Source organism: Diadema antillarum, unplaced genomic scaffold (genome assembly GCF_040938485.1).
Source record: "Diadema antillarum isolate AM-2024a unplaced genomic scaffold, OU_Dant_1.0 scf00000024, whole genome shotgun sequence".
NCBI classification, from domain to species: domain Eukaryota; kingdom Metazoa; phylum Echinodermata; class Echinoidea; order Diadematoida; family Diadematidae; genus Diadema; species Diadema antillarum.
Window position 1 is genome coordinate 1465147 of NW_027270913.1, and position 20248 is coordinate 1485394.

At 39.9% G+C, this 20248-nt stretch overlaps 1 protein-coding gene across 1 annotated transcript; it reads left to right on the forward strand.

Moving 5' to 3' along the window:
• The first annotated feature begins 1666 nt into the window (after nt 1-1666).
• LOC139732966 (F-box only protein 38-like) lies at nt 1667-15106 on the forward strand. The gene is made up of 10 exons (XM_071643806.1): nt 1667-1745; nt 5383-6278; nt 6951-7185; nt 8369-8542; nt 8804-10261; nt 11037-11200; nt 11912-12063; nt 12821-12924; nt 13674-13763; nt 14806-15106. Exons 2-10 carry the CDS (start codon nt 5403-5405, stop codon nt 14967-14969), a joined length of 3417 nt encoding a protein of 1138 aa, XP_071499907.1. The 5' UTR covers nt 1667-1745; nt 5383-5402; the 3' UTR covers nt 14970-15106.
• Nucleotides 15107-20248: the final 5142 nt, after the last annotated feature.

Genomic DNA, 20248 nt, shown 5'->3' on the forward strand with positions numbered 1-20248 from the left:
GATTCAGTGAAAATTATCATTCGAAATTTTGTCCTTGATTTAAACCATTAATGAACAGTGAATTTTTGCGTTTTCCCACACCATCCTCATCAACAGTCAAAGCCAATCCATTTTTATGCGCTCTGCGCGCAGTGAAGTGCGTACTTAGCGTTCTGTGCGCCAATACTACGCAGTCAGTTTCAATAAGGGCGGTCGATATGTAGTAGGGTTACCATACAGTCTGTATGTGTGAGAATGTCTGAAGTGCATTGATCAATGTGTAGAATGCTAGCTTTCCATGGCAAATGACCTATCTATCCGATGCTTCAGCGGTGTACAGCGAGGCTGTTTTAGTGTACAAACCGGTCATAAATCATGAGAGTGAGATAGCTTGAATACAGTGGCCATGTGCGCTGTGCTGTCAGGAAGACTAGTGAGACACATGATGGCCAATGAAGTGCCTCAGCTCACTAACTCAGCCAATCGAATCAGCAATGAGATAAGACCTGCACGCCCACGGCGGAGAGGAGGGAGCCTGAGAGAGGAAGATTTTTAGCTCTCCATGCTGCTGGGATTGCACTGCGATAGTCAAGATGTTGATATTTTTTGAGCAATCGGGAGTGAGTGGCAATGGTGGAGCAGCGGGCATTCTTGCATCTCGGTAGGTTCTGCCGAAGAGCTATTTATTTGCTCTGTGGTTCTGCCGAGACATGAATTGTGCATTCTTGGGATCTGAGCTGGGTTTGCGCTGTGTTGATCGAGTGGACATGCTGCTTACTGCGTACACAACATACAGCAGGAATCGCTAGGGAGTAGGAGAATTATTAAAAACAATAACCAAAATTTATGAAACTGCCACATGCATTCACGCAAATTAAGAATAAAATCACTTCCTATTCTTCCTCCCTTTATACTGTTGATTCAACATAATTCTTGTGGTTGAAGACTGAACCATGAATGATTCTTGTACTAGCATCTCTGTCTCTGACACAGTCTGCTGTGTTGAGTGTTGTCAGCAATTGCTGGCTATAGCAGTAACGTTCATCGTTAGACAGGAAAATCTGTCCGTCAAGAGGAGGCTTTGTTGACGAACGTCGAGAGTTAACGTTACAATTAAATATACAAGTGTAAAACAATAAACATGCATTGTCGATGCTGTAGTATTTTTGAATCGCATTGCAATTATACTCTGTCATATTCTAGAGTAAATTTACCGTAAAATTTACCACTCACTACCACCAGGAAGGAGTGTGTGGGGTGAGATGAGAACATGTTGTTCCGAGATGATGTGATGGCATATTCCTGTTTATTACTGTACCGGTACACTGGTATGGTACTTACCCCAATCTTCTGATGATAACAAGTTGTCTGCGAAAAATGAATTATCTGCTTCGGAAATAAAATTCATTGCCATCGTATCAAATTGTCTGATAAACTGCTAGCATGATTTCCGATCACGTTTAATGTTGTACGTTCAGCTCAGCTCTTCACCCGCCGCACGGCGACGACCGATCCTAGCTAGCTAGCTGACGTGGGTACTTAACGGGCATGCATGCATGGCCTATGGGGAAACGGAAAGCAGCGTTCATTTATTTCAATAGTGTAACGTGTTGTCACCTCCCCTGAAAACATGAACATGTACCAACGCTGGACTTATGAGGGCAGCATGCATCTTTCGTGGTACGTCGACGTCCACCACTTGCAGTTAGTCGGGGATAAGCATCGGAGTTACTAGTAAAAGACTTGACAGGATACACTTTCATTCGGTATGCTGATATAAAACTTCTTTCCCGAATGTGGAACCGTTCCTAGTATCTCTTGTATGACTCTTCCAAACCAAGACAGTGTCCTTTTTAACTTGCCTTTTAACTAATGGATGGTACCGTAGTCCGACGTGCGTCGAATGGCGTTAGCGTCGTGTGTTACATTTATTGTAGGCCCTATCTAGATCTAGCCTTGTATAACGGTGTTAGGAGTAAAATAGGCCTGACGGTGTTAGTTAACTGCGACCAGCCCCAACGCGAACGTAGAGCGTTTGCTTCCACAGCATAACTGTGTTAAGGAGCGCAGCGCACCGGGGTTATTGTAGGAGCTACGTGTACTGATGTAATATTTGTACTGTAGTCTAGGCCTTGACCGACAAGTCTGTCTAATGGTAATTCCGCGAAAAACTTCTCATTTATAATAATGACATTTGCTGGGTCAGTTTTTTGCTTCTATGTATCAATAGTATCAATGGTGTCTGTCTAAAGAAGCGAAAAACTGACTCAGCAAATGTCATTATTTTAAATAAGAAGTTTTTCGCAGAATTAGACAGACTTGTCGGTCAATGTAGGCCTAGCACTGTAGACTAGCAGAGCCTCGTGACACTACACTAGATCTGTGCAGTGGTCAGGTGGTAGACCTACACTTAAGTTAAGGGACAAGTTCACCTTCATATAGACATGTGGGTTGAGTGAATGCAGCGATATTAGTAGAACACATCAGTGAAAGTTTGAGGAAAATTGGATAATCCGTTCAAATGTTACGAATTTTTTAGCAAGTTTCTGCTCAGTCACGCCTGGATGAGAAGACTACCATACTATAGGCATAGCTTGTGTCACATGTGTAGGCCTACAATGATATAAAGAAAATATAAAGAAAAATCAACATATTTTCACTTTTCTCGCATAACAAAAATGTCACTAGACTTTTCTCTTGTTTTAGAAGGTAGGGGTAATGATATTATCCTTGATATACGTCAGTAACAAGTTGAAAAAATATGCACTATCTTCAAAAAGTTTTGTGAAATTCTCTTTTTATTTTCCTTATATCGTTGTACTCATCTGACTTGTTGTTGTTTTGGTTTTGATAGCGTGTATCACTCATGATTGAGTATTTACGCCACGTCACATCATACGCCGTAACGTCAATTACCGTATGGTCGCCACTGCGGTAAGGTCACCAGACATTTACATAGTATGTAAACGCGCACCGCGATCGGAGATCAGCTTGGGGGACGGATTTTCATCACTCTCAAAATGCATTCGTAATTCAACTTTTTCCTCCGTAAAAACACAAATAATTGTAATCAAAATATATCTAAACATATGTAAGAGGTGATAAAACCATTTTTAAAGGACAAGTTCACCTTCATAGACATGTGGGTTGGGTAAATGCAGCGCTATTAGTAGAACACATTAACGATAGTTTGAGAAAAATCGGACAATCCGTTCAAAAGTTATGAATTTTTAAAGTTTCTGCTCAGTCACGGCTGTATGAGAAGACTACTATAGCTTGTGATGTCATATGAGTACAACTATATAAAGAAAGTATAAAGAAAATTCAAGATATTCTCACTTTTCTCACATAAAAAAAGAACACTCGACTTTTCTCTTTCAGAAGTCAGGGGGAATAATATTACCCCTAACATAAGTCAGTACCGTAACATGTCAAGGAAATGTGCACTTTATTCAAAAAGTCAAGTTTGGTGAAATTCTCTTTTTATTTTCCTTACATGTGTATATCGTTGTATGCATGTGACATCAGACAATGTAGTAGTCTTCTCCTCCAGCAGTGATTGCACAGATATTTTAAAATTTCATAACTTTTGAACGGATTGTCGCATTTCCCCAAACTTTCACTGATGTGTCCTACTAACATTGTCGCCTTCAATTAATCCACATGTATATGAAGGTGAACTTGTCCTTTAATGCGAGGATGTTTTTGATTTTCGAATAGAATGGATTTCAGGTTGCAGACTAAGGGAAGTTTTCAAACGCGGTGACGGACGATGCACCCTTCATTGAAGTGTGTGTATAAACACACACGCTAATAATATGTGGCAGGCTATGGGCGGCGAACTAATTCAGTGCCGATATTAGTTCGCCAACCCGGAAGTGCATAAGAATTACACACATGTGATGACCATACCGTAATTGACGTTAGTAGTCTTCTCATCCAGCAGTGATTGCGCAGACACTTTAAAAATTCATAACTTTTGAACAGATTGTTGGATTTTCCCCAAACTTTCACTGATGTGTTCTACTTTTGCTGCATTCACTCAACCCACATGTCTATAAAGGTGAATTTGTCCTTTAAGTTTACAGTCCACACACACTACAGCCCAGGTAACTGTGACCAGCCCCAACGCATAGCGTACTATTTGGGCTGCGCACTGTAGCATTCAGGATCATGACAGGGGTAGTATCGCAGATAAATTTTTCATCTTAAAATCGAAAAATTTCTTCAATTTAAAGTCTTACAGGTGAAGTTGAAGTGTTGACAACAGGTAACGTGCAACGTTTGGTTCTGCCAATACTAAATAGTCCCTTTCTGTTCGAATTGACGACTTTAAATGTGACTCAGTCGAGAGCAACCTGGGAGAATAGGCAAATAATTTGTAGATAAGCACACAAGATACACCTACGCACATTTTGATAAACTACAGAGAATATGCCTGCTGGGCGGTATGCTGTATAGTGAAAACTATCTAGTACCGGTATCTTCTGCACCTTGCTCGGACCAATCACTGAATCAGAATGGAGGATTCATCGAATGCGATATACTATATACAATGTAAAGAAGCAAGAGTTAGAGTAAGCTGTTCAAATGTTAACCGCCTGCCAGAATCGGACTGCACATCAGTACATTATACATCACAAGTCAGCAGATTCTAGGGACACAACACACACAAATCTCATCATTTCACACACTGGTATTGTCATTCACTACAGAAAACTCCAAATTTGGTCAAAAATCACAAATTTTGTTCTAAAAAACGTGATATCTGTGTCATACAGATGTATTTCCAAAGCGCATAGGGCTCTTGTCCACTGTTAAGAGTCAAGATGGCCAAAAAAGCACAAAACGAATCAAGAATTGCAAACTCTAGTGTAATGGTATCAGCATACAACGTAAATGCAGAAGAAAAAAAATCTTCGTGTGTGCAGATGAAATGACTAAGTGTACAGAGGATAAATGCAAGTGCTGACTTGCCATGTTTCAACCACCAATGGGCACCACAACATCTGCAATGAACAAGCTTGCACGAGCATGGTATGCTGCATACATTTTCAGTAACCCTAAGTAGGTACTGACATTAAATGCGCATGAAAGATCTCACTTCATTCATTTCGAATAGCAGGGTGCATAACATGGTGAAATGTTCAACCCACTGTACTTATGTGTACAACTAGAGCCCTTATAGCAGACCAGCTACTTTGTAGTAAAGCTGAATATGGGCTATCCAGCCATCTTATGTAGATAGAAAATGAAAACAAACAAACGAAAAAGCCTTTTTCTGTGTTTTACAATCCAGGAAAAAATGTCATGCTTACCCATTGACAAAGTATGGAACACACTTCTGTTAAGCGTTTAAGCTCTATATATCATCAACAGTTAATTAATTTTTTGTTTGAACAGCCACAACCCAGGAGCTCAGCATGCCTAAGGCCAAGGCCAAGACTGGCAGCAAGCGGCAGAAAGTTATCAGGCAGGAGATGTCGGCTCCCACATCAGAAGGCCCTTCCCAGCGTGGTGCAGGAAAGCTGGAGGCGCCCGACCGTATCAGCCAACTTTCTCTGGAGCTCCTGGAAAGAATATTTGACTACCTGCCTCTGAGGACAATCATCTCACTGGAGAGACTGAACCGGCACTTCCAGCTGGCTGTCCAGTCCTACCTCAAGGTCCTGAAGCGGTTTGACATGACAGAGAACGAATGGCATGGCCACATCCCCGGCAATTTCACCCTCTCCTCCTTCGTCAAGATCCTCAAGCAGTGTCCACAGATTGAGGTAATTCACGGATTGCACCTTCATCCTGACCGCACAGACCAGCTGGTTCGGGGCATCTTGCGGGAGCTGAAGAGATGCCGCAACCTCCGCCAGGTGGAGGTGTCCGACCTGGACCTGGCAGAAGCACTGATGGATCAAATGCCCGAGCTGGACTTGGGATGCTTTGCCAACCGCGGGGACTTCTGCGAGCCTGAAGCCCGCCCATACTTCCTCCTGTCCCCGGGTTACTCCATCCGACAGCTGCACCTCACTGGAGTGACTCTTCCTGAACTGCCTGAGAGTCCTGTCCTGGAAGAAGTCACCCTGGATTGGGTGGAGTTGACTAGCTCACAGCCATTTCAGAGCTTTACTTGCCCCTCCTTGCGGACGTTTGTGATGAGGAACTGCTTTGGGCCACTCAATGCGTTGAAGTATGTTGCCCTGATTGACAATTTAGCAAGATGCGTAAATCTTGAGAGGCTGGAGTTAATACGTGTGCCGTTCCTTGGTGGTTTGATACAACACAAAGTTGAGGAGACTGCACAGGTAAATCTCTGAACTTATGACTTAATTTTATGGAAGCAATACAGACATATATGCTGATAACTCTATGTTGACATTTTAGTACACGTATATGGCATGTACATGATATTGTATATTTGTCCGTTGTAATATGGCATATAGAATGGTCTTGAATAAAATTAATGATATCCTTGAAGTTTATATGATTTTATGTGATATTCTCCCCCAATTACTCAAAGTTGAAAAAAAAGATATTCATGGTCATATTTAGTTTTGGTAATCTTGTGGTATTTACAATACATGTCTGGGTCTGATGTCTCCAACTGCTAAACAGTATCAAGAGAAAAGGCTAATGCAATTAGATGCATGATTCTTTGCATGATTCTATGTGAAGTTTTATGAAGGAATTCAGATAAAATAATAAAAAAGGAAAGTTTTTTATGAATAAAAATCATTGCCGAATAGTTGTGATTTGGCAACTAGAAACAAACACTCATCCGTGAACAAACAAACAGTCAAGCAAACCCGACAGCGAAACAAAAGAGCAGTATTTGTAAAGAAGTAAGGCCAAAGCTAGTACTGTGTAAAAGAAAGTAAAATTAGAGTAAAACTAAATATCATGCATATATGCATACAAGACAATACCTGTTTGCTGTTAATCCGATATTATTGAATGGAATTGAATGTTCTGTTCAGGAGCACACACAGGGTTTCCAAAGCCTGAAGACCATCATCATCAGCGGCTGCAAGAACTGCACAGAGCAGGACCTGGGCTACCTCCTTCTGGCTGCCTCAAAGTCCCTGGAGAGACTCAGCCTCCAGCCCTGCCTCACCAAGGACAGCCTCTTCTTGGCATTGAGGGCAGTCGAGGTCAAATTCTTCCAGCTGAAGCAACTCCATCTTGGATTTGTGGATCCTTGGTCCACCTCTGGTGAGATCAACACCCTTTTGATACATGTCTTGTGGAAACTAGGGATGATTTTCAGACTTTTACATATGAACAACTATAAATTGGTTACACTGGTTGCAAGTTTCAGAATTTGTAGTGATTGGGATGAGGAATAGGAGTGAAATTTTCAAATTTATAACAAATCACAATGAGCAAGGATGATGACATGACAGCCTCACAATAACAATGCATGAGTAGGGGCTCAAGAAAGCAGAACAAAAGAAGAAGGCATGCATGAATTCTACACAGTTGAACTTGTTAGGCATGTGGTATTGTAATGGAATTACATTGCTACATTTCCCAAATATGTGAGTCTCCTATGTTATCATCTTTGTTCAGTGTAATTTGTTTCTATTTTTTCAGAGTATTGATTTCTCTGCTCAGGGACCACAATAAATTCCACAAATCTATACATGGAGCTATTGATTTATGTACTACGGGATGTGAAATTACGAAAATCGTCTGGAATGCCCCTTTAAAGAAACCATGGCTTGGAGAAACCAATATTATGACATGGAGCGCTTTACAATGTTACATTACAGAAGTCATTGACTTGATGTCAGTCTTGTCTTGTTATCTAATGACAAAACAGAACATGAAAACATACTCCATGAAGGGTATTAGTGCTCTTAGGAGGTTCCCAGTGTATACATTTTAATTTCCCAGCAGTGATCTTTGTAGACTCCATGAACATGGTACTATTGCTAGCAATCAGGTAAGAAAAATCATTGTCTGTTTGGATTTCAAGCAAGTGTGGTACTTTTTCATAGAACACTTTCCCCTTGTTGATATACCCTTGAGTAACAAGTACATATGGTAATGCATGTCATTGCATACTCCTTACCATTATACACAGAGCACTTCATACCAACTGGACAGACACAATTGTTATCTGTTTCCCATAAGTCATATGATGAACTGTTATTTTCACAGGCAGCACTACCATTATTTGGTGTTGTTGATTTTACTGTCTGAAGTAATGGTGCTAGTGGCAGTAAACTTTCGGGGTGTCTGTCCATTGTCAAGTTATATCTTCCTGAAGCAGTATTAGTATTACTTGTATTATTACAAAAGACTTGACATCATGTGTTTGTGCAGTACCCACAAAATCCCTGGTCACTGCTTGCAGCAGCTACAGTTGTGTTATTTATCTGTATTGGTGCAGGAAAGTTTAGCCCTTCTGACCTGGCAAGCAGAGGACTAGCAGAGATCTCAGAAAACCCTGCCCTCCTGACAGACATGGGGATGAAAGCCATGGGCCAGGTATTTCCAAATCTGGCCGCAATGACTGTCTATAACTGCCCGCATCTCCGTTATCCAAGGGTGTGGCTTGATGTTGGTAAGCAATCACACATCCTACATTTGTTTTGGACATAATGGAGTAGATAAACAAGAACACACATTTCATCTCTCTTGTGAAAGACAATGTCTTGTAGTCAAAACACTGTAGTTGTGTACACATATTTTGCTATTTTGGAGCATTAAGTGCACCCTCTGTATGGGGTTCAACCCACCAATTAAATGTGTGGACTTTATCCAATGGAATTTGTAGACATCTGCATAATTGTAGTGCATTTACGCACCCATCTTATTTCTTCAGAGCCGGTAGACACCTGTTGGTCGCAGTTAGCATCCCTGCATCTTCACCATTGCCATGGGATCCAGCTCCATGATCGTCAGTCACTCACCATCTTCATCGAATGGCTTCCATCATTGGAGGATATTCACCTGGAGCGTATGTTCCCGAAGCCACCGAAAGGCTGCTCCAGGGTTGGACTTAGTGCAGGAACTGGCATTGGAGTCTCGGCAGCACTTGTGGCGATGCAGAACCCTGGTGGACAGCATGTCCAGCCCCAGAATCAAGCTGAGGTCCAAGTTGCTGGGGTACCAGCCATCAACCAAGACCCTCCAAGGCAAGAGCTGCGAAACAGGGCCCAGCTAAGGCAAGGGCAGGATCCTCCTGTCCGTGTGCCATTGGGGAATGATCCGCGTGGCCAACCCTTGCAGATGCGCAGACCCCAAAGGCATCCCCAGCCCCCCGTAGTCCAGCAGGTCATGCAGGAGATGTTGCATGGGCAGCAGGATGAAGGACTTCCAGATGCTGGAGCTGAACCACAACAGGTGCAGCCACCAGGTCCTGTAGGTGAAGCATTGGAAGACAATCATGATGCTGGTGGTGATGAAAATCCTGTGCCATCAGCTAAATCCAAGCAAGAAAGCACTGTGTCTGACAATGATGTAGATGGAGCACCAACTGCATCATCATCGTCAACAGCGGCGGAACGGAAAGCAGTGTCTTCACTTCATAGTGACCCCGATGGGACAGGTGCTAACAAAGACGTAAAAGCTCAAAGAATGTCTGAAGGAGAGAGAAATGATGTCACTGGCAGCCAGTCACACTGTGGTGTTGGTTATGCTTCTGAAACAGAGGACAAGATGGATACAGACACAGATCTTTCAGCACCTGATGATATAAGAACAGGTGATGAAGGTGATTTTGAAGCGGAACATTCAAATTCAGCCTGGTTGGAAACTAAGGAAGAAGCAGAAGACCTCAAAGGTAATAATGCTCAGGATTCTGCACAAAGCACAAGTGGTGTAAGTTTCTCCAATGGCAAGAGACAGAATTATGGTGCCACACCCAAGCGCAATGTAAAAGATGCATCAACATCCGCCATGGCTACCAGGCCAACATGTCCCATCCACGGAACAGTGATGCAGGATATCAGGGAAGGAGAGGAGGAGGAGGAGGAGGATGACGGCAATGGTGCAGAAGCCATGGATGATGACAGCACATCGGCACCACCAGAGGAACCTGACCAGTCATCACCACCAGACCCTAATTGTCAAAATATTGGTGTGCAAGGGAAGCGACCTGCGCCAGAGCCCCGCCCCCAAATGTGTGACCGCGCCACCAGCACCAGCGACCCAGTGATGGAGGCAGATCCGGTCCTAGTGTTCTACTGCCACTCCCAGACCCTGAGGAGTGCCACATTCAGTGATTGCGGGATCTCACACATCCAGTTTGCTGGCTGCCCTAACCTCAAGTCCATTCAAGGTGAGTGGGTGTGGCTGAAATATTTACATTTACTGCTCTATGGAAATCTGCTTGAGGTGTGTGAATCTTGCATGGATGACTTATTGAAGTGTGTTATGGTGGTGATGGTACATGAAAGAAATACTTAGGAGAATTTATTCATGAACGTAATTGAGAGTTAATTCAGGGCATTTTATTACAAACTAGGATTGACGTCATCTGGATGTAGGATGGAACCAAACATTTTTACATTTGGGTTAAAGAGTGAATCCACAGTCTATTTCAGTTAATGTGAACTTATCCTCATATTTATGCAAAGAAATTAGCATGGTGAATAGCAGTCTTCAAATTGCTTTCGCAAGAATTCATTGTATATGATTGATTATTGAGTATCAGAGCTGGCTTGACCCTTACAATAAAACTCACTACCGGGGAAATTTCCACATAGACTTGTATTCAAATTCATGGAAAAGGTATACAGAACAACACACTCATATCAGCATTAGCATATTGATTTTTGGGTGCAGATTAACAACTGATTTTTCCAAAAGGTGCGAAAACAATAAATGATATTGCTCCCAAGCCAAGTGTAATGTTTTGACAGATTTAAAATTACTGAATTATCCCCGTATTCAAATTCTTTTGTTCCATCATAAAAATTGTCACATATATCAATCAGTTAAAAATTTTGGGTTCAGAAAAGAAAGAAATAAAGACGAAACAATTGCAGGACCACTGCAATTTGCTGAGATGTTTCATTTCCTCAAATTTTCCTCTCTTATTTCCATGTTCCAAGGTCACAATCTCCCAATCTTCAAACAACTTCAGCTGTCACAGGCCAACAACGTGACACGGATGCAGTTCGAGCAGTGTGCCAAGATGCAAGAGGCATTCCTTCTGGGCGAGATGCTCTCATGTCCGCCAGCTAACCGTTTCTTGAGGCTACGCCCAATGTGTGATGTAAGTGTGACCAATGAAATGCGTTGATTATTCATTGTCTGTCAGTGTTCTGATCCACAATGGGAGTCTGAAGTCTGAGAGAGAGTGTAATTTATGCGTACATGATATTCTGATGTAATGGTTTATGGGACTTGGTGATGACATTATTTTAGATCACCACATGTTCTCAGTTTATCTCTCTCTTTCTGACTCCAATGGCATTAGAATTTGCCTATCAATATACCTGTATTGTTTCTTTGTTTTTGTTTTGTTGGCATCCAAATGGAATGCATTGTATATTATGTAAAGTTGGTCTGGTCATTTGTAATGTATTGCTACTTGAAAGGGCAAATACTGATGGCATGTTGCATGTCATGTGTGTTTAAAGTAATGAGACAAGTGTAAATGTCATGTTTAATAAAGGTATGATTTTAATATTCATCATACATGTAGGGTTTAAAGTACAACCCAAAGTATTATTCCTCATCCTCAAACTTACACTGTACATTATTAAGTATAATACGCAATAATCACCTTGAATTCCTTTTTATCCACTGGGTAATTACATTTGGTGATTTTTCCCATCCTCAAAAGTCAGCATCAGTCTATCCCAGTCCCACCCCAGACCTCCCCCTTCTCTTTCTCCCTGCCCCTCCCCGTACTGGTCAATAGCCTCTTGTCCTCCCAGATAATGTTTGATATTTCACTGTCCCCGTCACAATTTACTTCCAGATGACAGCTGATGAACTAGAGAGGGAGCTCTGTGGCAGCCTTGCCTACCTGAATAGTCATGTGTTGTTTGTCATTGACAAGGTCACTCCCCCACAGACCCACCATGGTACAGCCCTACAGGATTGGATGCACAGTCTAAGTGAACTCAATAGGTCAGTGAACTTTTTTTTTCATCATCCACTATGTAACAGAAATACTTCATTGATAGATTTACAATTTGTAGCTTTCACAGTGCAGTATTGTATGTTAACATGACTGTATTGGGCCAATTTCTCTTGGCCTGCCAGCTCTCAATGACCCCTCCACTTATCATCATCGTATCACACTCGTCCTACGTCTTACAAGTTTTATGTAAAATAAAGAGGAATGAAATGGAGGATGAATGAATTATCATTGATGCACAATGAATTCTTATTTATCTTTATGAATAAAATGCAGGCAGATATTGTGGGAGGCTTTGAGTGAATTGAAGGTGGAATCCATCATTGTTGTTATCATTTCTAATGTGTGTACCAGGAAAATATCATTAGCAAATAGAAGCCTGTTCCATATGTTATGCCAGTAATGCTAACAAAAGTGCCTATTATTATGGCTCCTGCATCTTATTTTTTACCTATTGTCTGTTTATGCAACCTGCATTGAATTGTTAAGAACGATTAATGAAGGCAAGTTTGAAATCAATACCATGTGCACCTTTTCCATTATCAATGTCATATCACCACTGCTATGTTTCTCTTCTTTATCTTCTTCTTCCCCTCTCTATCATCATCATCATCATCATTGACAACATCATCATCATTATCATTATCATCTTCATCATCATCATTATCATTATCATCTTCATCATCATCATTATCATCATCATCAATCTCCATCAACATGATATAATCCTTTACTTGATCTCGACAGGAATCTGCTGGATGACAAAGTCTTGGACGAAGCATGGAGACCGGAGAATGAAGAACTGGATGAAGAGCGGGAAAGGAGAATGCCCACTGTACAGAGAATTCATGGTGAGACAGATGTACAGAAGCCTGGGATTTTAGACATTTTTCTTTCTAATATTACTATGAAGAGACAAGTTTACACCTTCCTTTCTTTTTCCGATTTTTGTGCTTTTATGGCAGTCATTGTGTCGTTGGTCTATAATTTGTTGGGTTTTTTTTATATACACAATATTTAGTATCGATTCAATCACTTCTGATTTTGTGCATATTTTATCACAGATTTTTGTAGACTTGAGAGTCTATCAGGTCAAAAGTATGAATATTATCTTGTTATCATGCATACAAATTAGGAAAACTGGGGCTAGCATTATCCAGATCAGACTGCTTAATTCATACATACATTGCTGGCTCCCTATTTATGTAAAGTCAAAAAAAGATAATAAGATAATAATGCATGCGAGTGGGAACACTGAATTGTAAATATTTGTTTTTTCCACTCCACATCTTGATGTTGAATTCATATATGACATTTAAATGTCTTAAAGTTGACATCTTCATTTTGAAGCATTTGGATTCTGCAGTTACTTGTAGCTCCAAAATTTGTAAATTCGAGAAGATGATTTTACTCTTTATGTTTTTTTGTACATTAGATGACTGTTGTATCACAGATGAATTTGGTCTATTGATGAAAATGTGATCAGTTACTTTTGTGGTTTGCACTTGTATATTTTACATTTGCCACTTTGTATGGCTGGCTTTCCACTCTCGACCTCAGCTAAGCATTCTCTAATATAACATTTGTTTCTTGTAATAAGGTGACAAGTTCGAGATGGTGACAAACATCCCGTGGATGAAGACACTTGTTGCTGATGGATTATTTCAGTTAGGCAAATCACCTCCAACAGGTGAGACAGTGTTAACCAGTGCTTCACATGTATGTCTTTCTGATTCACAATTATGTTAATAATGCATGTAATGTACAACTACACATATCTCCCTAAATGCATTCTGGATACTCCTTAATTTTGGATGTGTGCATCCAATGATCCAATGATGGTAGCCCTGTAAGTTACATGCCGCCCTCTGTCTCCCTCTGAACCAATCAAATTGCATTTGTATTCACCATCCAAAGAAATGAGTTAAAGGCTGACACATTCGACACCTAAGCAACCTCATCCAATGAACACATTACATTTCCTGTTTGCACTCCAACACTTGCTGACAGTGCAAATGTAATGGTGGGTGCCACGTTTTGAAAAGTGTGGAGGGGGGGGGGGGAACCCACTTTATATTTTCTGGTGCCACTTATGGGTTTTATCAGCTAACAAGTGGGGAAAAAAAGGGTCTTCAGCGCAACTTTCTGATCCTTTTCCGGGTTTCTTCAGCTGACAAGCAAAAAAAAAACCAGCAACAACAAAAAATGTTCCCTTCCTTCATCCGCTAACAAACATCAAAAGCTTAACCACATTTTATGCTTTTTCCGTGGTGAAAAATGTGTGTGAGGGCCAAAGTGGTCACACTGTATGTATTCCTGTGTATTGTCCAAAAAATAAAAAAATAAAGTTGGGGCCCAAGGGTCCCCCCCAAGCAGGCATCAGCTGGCAGTAAGCATTCTCCGTAATGTCATCGTGTGCCCAAGATCAGATTAGAAGCCTAAGTGGTGTTAAGGCCTAGATTTCATTGATGAAACTTTGGATACCAAAATCATTGTCTTGTTTGTTTGTTGTTGTATTTTGGCTGCACAGATCAGATGAAACAGAAGGGGGAAAAATAGATACACATTATATTTCATCAATAATCATGATCCCTTTGCAAAAGAAATTAAAAAAAGGAACGGTTAGAAATTGAGATGTGCTGTCCAATATTATAATACCAGTGCTTTTAACTTGTATTGAGTGATTACTTTATGCATTTATTTTTTCAATTCCTTGTTCGCTACATCTCTAGGAACCCATGTACAGGGGGTAACAAGTCTTAAGGACCATCTAAGAAGACCAATCACCATGGCAACAGAGAGGAAAGTCAGCATCTTCCCAGTCATCCTGTGTGTCTACATCCAGACATCAGATCAAGACGGCACAACAGTGCCCGCTGAGTTCTTGTCTTATTAACTCCATGCCTGGGGATTGTTGGTAGAACAGGAGAATATTTATTGGTGGAGAACAAGAAGATACCACTCAAACGACTTTGCCAAGTGCAAGCAAACCTTTCTGGTTCATACATGTAGTTGGCATAAAACAGCAGAGTTCAAATATCAGTAACTGTCCATAGAGACCCCCTCTCCACAGACCTGTCAATTTGTTTGTTTTAGGATTTCAAGTATCTCCCCCCCCCCCCCCCATTAAAAAAAAAAAAAAATATATATATATATATATATATATATATATATATATATTTTTTTTTTTTTTTTTTTTTTTTTTTTGAAATGGAGAGATACAATGTATTTGTCTTTTGTCTAAAATTTGATGTGACAAACTTGGTATGTGCAATTCTCCCGCTCTCAAAGTCCCCAAATGATATGTTCTTTGTTGATGGAATGTTCTTTGTTAATTGATCAAAATTAGAAATTAGTAGTTTCAAAAAATTTCAAGTCTTGTGTATTATAACGTGGGTGTCACACGTGCCAAATTTCGCCGTGATTGCGGCACTGATGGGATGAGGGGGGATCATATGGATGCCCAGCTGACAAAACATTCTCTGCACCCATTGGTCTTGAAAGGTTGTATTGTACTGTATGAACCACTCATTCTACTCTGCAGTGTACAGGGAATTTTTTTTTTATACATATACATGTTGATAAGCTCTCTTGCCACAAGGTGCTACTTTTAACCAGGAGAATCTGGCAGTCCCGAGTTTCCACACCGTATTTAGCTGGTCTGTTTCTTAACTTACAAGTTGACAATGAGTTACCGGTTCCTTGTTATAACAGGGTAAAATGGGCGGTCATAAAAGGGTTTTCCTGTGATACCTCTCAGCATCAGCTTGATATGTTTGATTGATTGGAACAGAATTCTTTTGCTTGGAGTCAGGAACTGCTTGTCATATCTGGTCTCGAAACAAACAAGGCACCAAAGGTTAAAGGACTAGTTCACCTTAATATACATGTAAATGCAGATTGAGGGAATGCAGCAATATTAGTAGAACACATCAGTGAAAGTTTGAGGATAATTGGACAATCTACTCAAAGTTATGTTTTGAAGTTTCATTGTCACCATCACTTGATGAAAAGACTACAACAGCTTGTGATGTGACATGCATAGAATTATATAATGAGAATATAAAGAAAAGTGAACATACAGTCAAACCTGCCTTAGCGGCCACCTGTCCATAGCGGCCACTGAAAAATCCCCCCCCCCCCCAAGAGAAAAGCCATGTTAAAGACCTTGTGTATAGCGGCCACCTGTCTAACGCGGCCAGCGGCCACAAATTTTGTTTCCCGCAGTAGATTTTAACCTGTCTATAGCGTCCAGAGAGCTGGTAATTCGGCATGTTTTTCTCATTTGTGGCCGTGTCAGTCATTCATGGGCAACGTTAAGTGATCACTACCGCTGCATTCATCACTTATTCAGTCATAATAATGCGCTAGTGCTGTCTTCACGACTGTACAACATGCTACTGTGCAACAATTTCATAAACACGGGCATTGTTCAATGCATGAAACACACGTGTGCATACATACGCATGTACATGTACACTAAGTACTTGTAGATGTATACAACGATGATATGTACATGTGCATGTATAGGCAATTCACACATATAGCTGGATAACCTGTCTATAGCGGCCACCTGTCTATAACGGCACTTTTTTCGTTTCCCTTGGGTGACCGCTATAGACAGGTTTGACTGTATTTTCAATTTTCTCACATAATAAAAGAGTAATGCCCTTTTCAGAAGGCAGGGAGAATAATGTTAGCCTTGACATACATCAGTAATAAGTCAAGGGAATATGTTCTCTTTTCCAAAATGAAATTTCATGGAATGTACATCAAGATGAGCTTGTCCTTTTAGCACCTTGGCACAGACTGAAGGCACGCTACGCATGTAGAAAAGAGATCACAAAACATGCACACTTCCAACAAACATTCTTGCATGTTGAAATGCTAGATGAGACTGAAGGAGACAATGTATGGTCAAATGAAAGACGCTGTTACATTAGATTGAAACTCTACTCAATATGCTCATGATTCCCTTTGATGCAGTGTACTATACTTTGAAGAACAAAAGACACAATACAAGTTACCGGTAATCCATTTTGTATGAATAATAACTGCAATTTTAATGATAGCAGTTTGGGTTTTTTTTTAAGAAAAAAAAAAAAACAGGTTCTGTATACAAAATATAATAGGTGGATATTCATAGAAAGCACATGCAAAAACATGTCTTCACTACACATGAATATCAGTACAATTAACATGTTTACGAAAAACGAAAGAATGGGTGAATTAAGGCATTATACAAACATAAGATCTAATAAAATTGCCACAATAAATATCACAATAAGTTGTCAAATAACATACTGTAGCACCAAGAAATCCAAGAGTTGCATAGAAGATGTGTGTGGAGAGTTCCACATCAGTACACATATTGACATCTAAACCTCGAATACATATAGATGCTACATTCTAATATATCTGACAGCATGTCTTATTGTCATATTCAGTTATGACAAGAAGATGGGTGTGAAATCTCACATTTTTGTGCTTATTTGTTCAGTTTTGCCACAAGCCTGGTTAATGTTATGTTGTTACCTTTACTTCATCAAAGCCTTGTTGCAGACTCAACTTGGTGTAATAAACAATAAGTTTAAACAAAAACCTCAAAACGGCTTGCATGATATAACAGGTAACTCATCTCCACTGCTATTCTGTAAATTGCTGCTACACCACATTTCTTACAATTCAATACAGAGAAATCTTGTCATAACAAAAACCCCAAAACCATGAGTTACCTTGTTTAATCAGCTTTATCATTACACCAGTGTTCAAAAACAAAGAAAGAGTTGAGACTTACAAAATCTCCTTGTCATATTTAAGGGTTTTGCAACCTCTCTATAAGGAGGTCCATTGTAGTGTGAACCTGCAAAACTTTGACCATGCTTCAGTTGAAGTACATTGTAGGCAGGAGTTACTGAAAGCTACACATTTAAGTTATCACCTCCCTTTCTTTGAAGTTACGGCATTAACTGAGAGATGTAGCATCTCTCACTGGTAATCAAACAGGTGTGCAATGCAAGTACAAATTAGTGGCAAGTGTGCTACTTTGTCACTTGCCCCACAGTATTAAAGTCAGAATGTGGGTTTTGTGTTGTCCTGCAAAACACTGTTCAGGAGCCTAGACTCTATAAACGTGTCCTCCCTGATTCCATAGAGGATGATGATGATGATGATGACACAGATAATACCTTTTTCATGGAATATTGTGAGTGAGGCTTATTGCTCAAGTTTCCAGGTTTAGAACAGAATGATCAACAAGTAATTGCTCTGTCGAGGTGACAAAACAACAAATTGTTCCTAGGGTGACATGGCCTCATTTCTCAAATTTTGGTGAAAATCACTTCTTTTTTTAAAATTAATTTTCAGATAGTCAAGGGATGTCCTATCTAAAGCCTATATCTGTTTGACCCCAAAATGAAGCCTTCACAGCATGCATGTCAAAGGAAAGGCAACCCCATTTGTACAGTGCTCTTTGCCTGCCATGTTTTTACCTCAACATTTGACTTTTTGAGATGAGACGCTTTGTCACCCAAAGGGTGAAATGGTATTATTGTTTAGTCATTGTGGAGTATGGTGTACAGAAATGTGGCAGTCCAACTTTGTGCATCAAATCTCTCCTGTTCTCTTTACCATCCAACGGTTGTATGGCTACACCTACATCTGTACGTGTACAAAATTGTACACTGAACAAAAAGCCAAAAAATAATTTTATACTAAAAAAATGTGTAGCAAATTCTTTCGTATGCTGAATAAAAATCATAAATAAATTCTTGTACTGTAATATGGAGTCATTGTAATATGGAGTCTCTGTAATATGGTCTCTTCATGCACTAGTGTGTTTAACACAACAATTAAAATTTGATCTGACGACAGATAAGAAAGATATGACACTTTGAGATTTTGCTAATTTTTCTGCACGCAGTTCTTGTACAGTCAATATGAATGTGCAAATAGTGAAGTGATGTCATCCCCTCACAACTTGCCTTAGTTTGTACATTCACTTTCTAGATTTCCAGTATTTCATTCAAATGCTAATTATGCCTCAGTCTAAAGTCCTGATAAATCTAACTGATCATTATTCTGATGTTATTCGACCAGGAATAACATAAGGCTTTACACTCTGAATTCCAAAAATTTGATGAATTTCATATTTCCTTTTCTTTTCTTTTCTTTTCTTTTGTCCACAACCGATGGAAAACTGAGGTGATGACATCATCAATGCACTCATTTACATTCATATTCGTATCAACTTTACAAGTACTGTTTGGCAGTAATTAGCAAAACTCTACAATTTCATAACTTCCTTACTTTTCATAAGATTTTGATCAAAATTTCACTGTTGTACTTTTACTCTTTCTTATCACACTAACTTTAATAACTGGACTGGAATTCTTTAATGCAATTATGATAGAACACTCACTAGCATTTTTAGTGCCATGATGAGCCACATTTTGCCTTAAGTCATGCCTCATGGCATGAAAAGTTGACAAATTATTTTTCATATGCAGTCAAATATAACTCCAGTATTTAATTGACAGTGGTATAATACAATACTGTGTAAGTATTTGCCTTGCATACATTGCAGTATTTGCAAACATATATCTGGTAGACCAACACATACATAGTTCAGAGCATTTTGATGTTAAGAACCATATAAATTGAGGAACAGCTCATGCTCCCAACTAAACCGTAATAACATGGTTTCCTGGTAGATACTGTATACAGTACATTTTATAACACTGTAAAAGCGGATATTTTCGCGCGACTAATTTTTCGCCCTTGGCTGGGTAAGAAGTGTTTCACGTGTTTTTAATATCACGGAATCAAGACATCAACTACTGGGACATATGGCACGCAAAAATATTTGCATGCTGTTATTTTTGCGCTAGCTTCTGGTTGTGCGAAATGCGCGAAAATTTCAACACCGCGAAAATTTCCACTTTTACAGCATGTCATGGTAAAATGATTTGCAAGAAGCTTTGGTAACAGTAAAAACACAGGGACATCATATCAATAGTGCAATGAACAATGGTGTATGTTTTCTGTACCACATGGAAACTACACATACAGTGTACAATTCAAATATTGAGTTCTCTAAACACATCCAATTGTTGTATTTACCTGTGACAGTTTTGACGATGAGTTGTCATCTATCGCAAATGATGGCTAATCTGT

Bases quoted from the DNA above. Each gene is read 5' to 3' on its own strand.
- LOC139732966 (XM_071643806.1), top strand. From the start codon at position 5,403: ATGCCTAAGGCCAAGGCCAAGACTGGCAGCAAGCGGCAGAAAGTTATC. The intron at 6,279-6,950 runs GTAAATCTCTGA...TGTTCTGTTCAG, and splicing joins AAGTTGAGGAGACTGCACAG to GAGCACACACAGGGTTTCCA. The intron at 8,543-8,803 runs GTAAGCAATCAC...TTATTTCTTCAG, and splicing joins AAGGGTGTGGCTTGATGTTG to AGCCGGTAGACACCTGTTGG.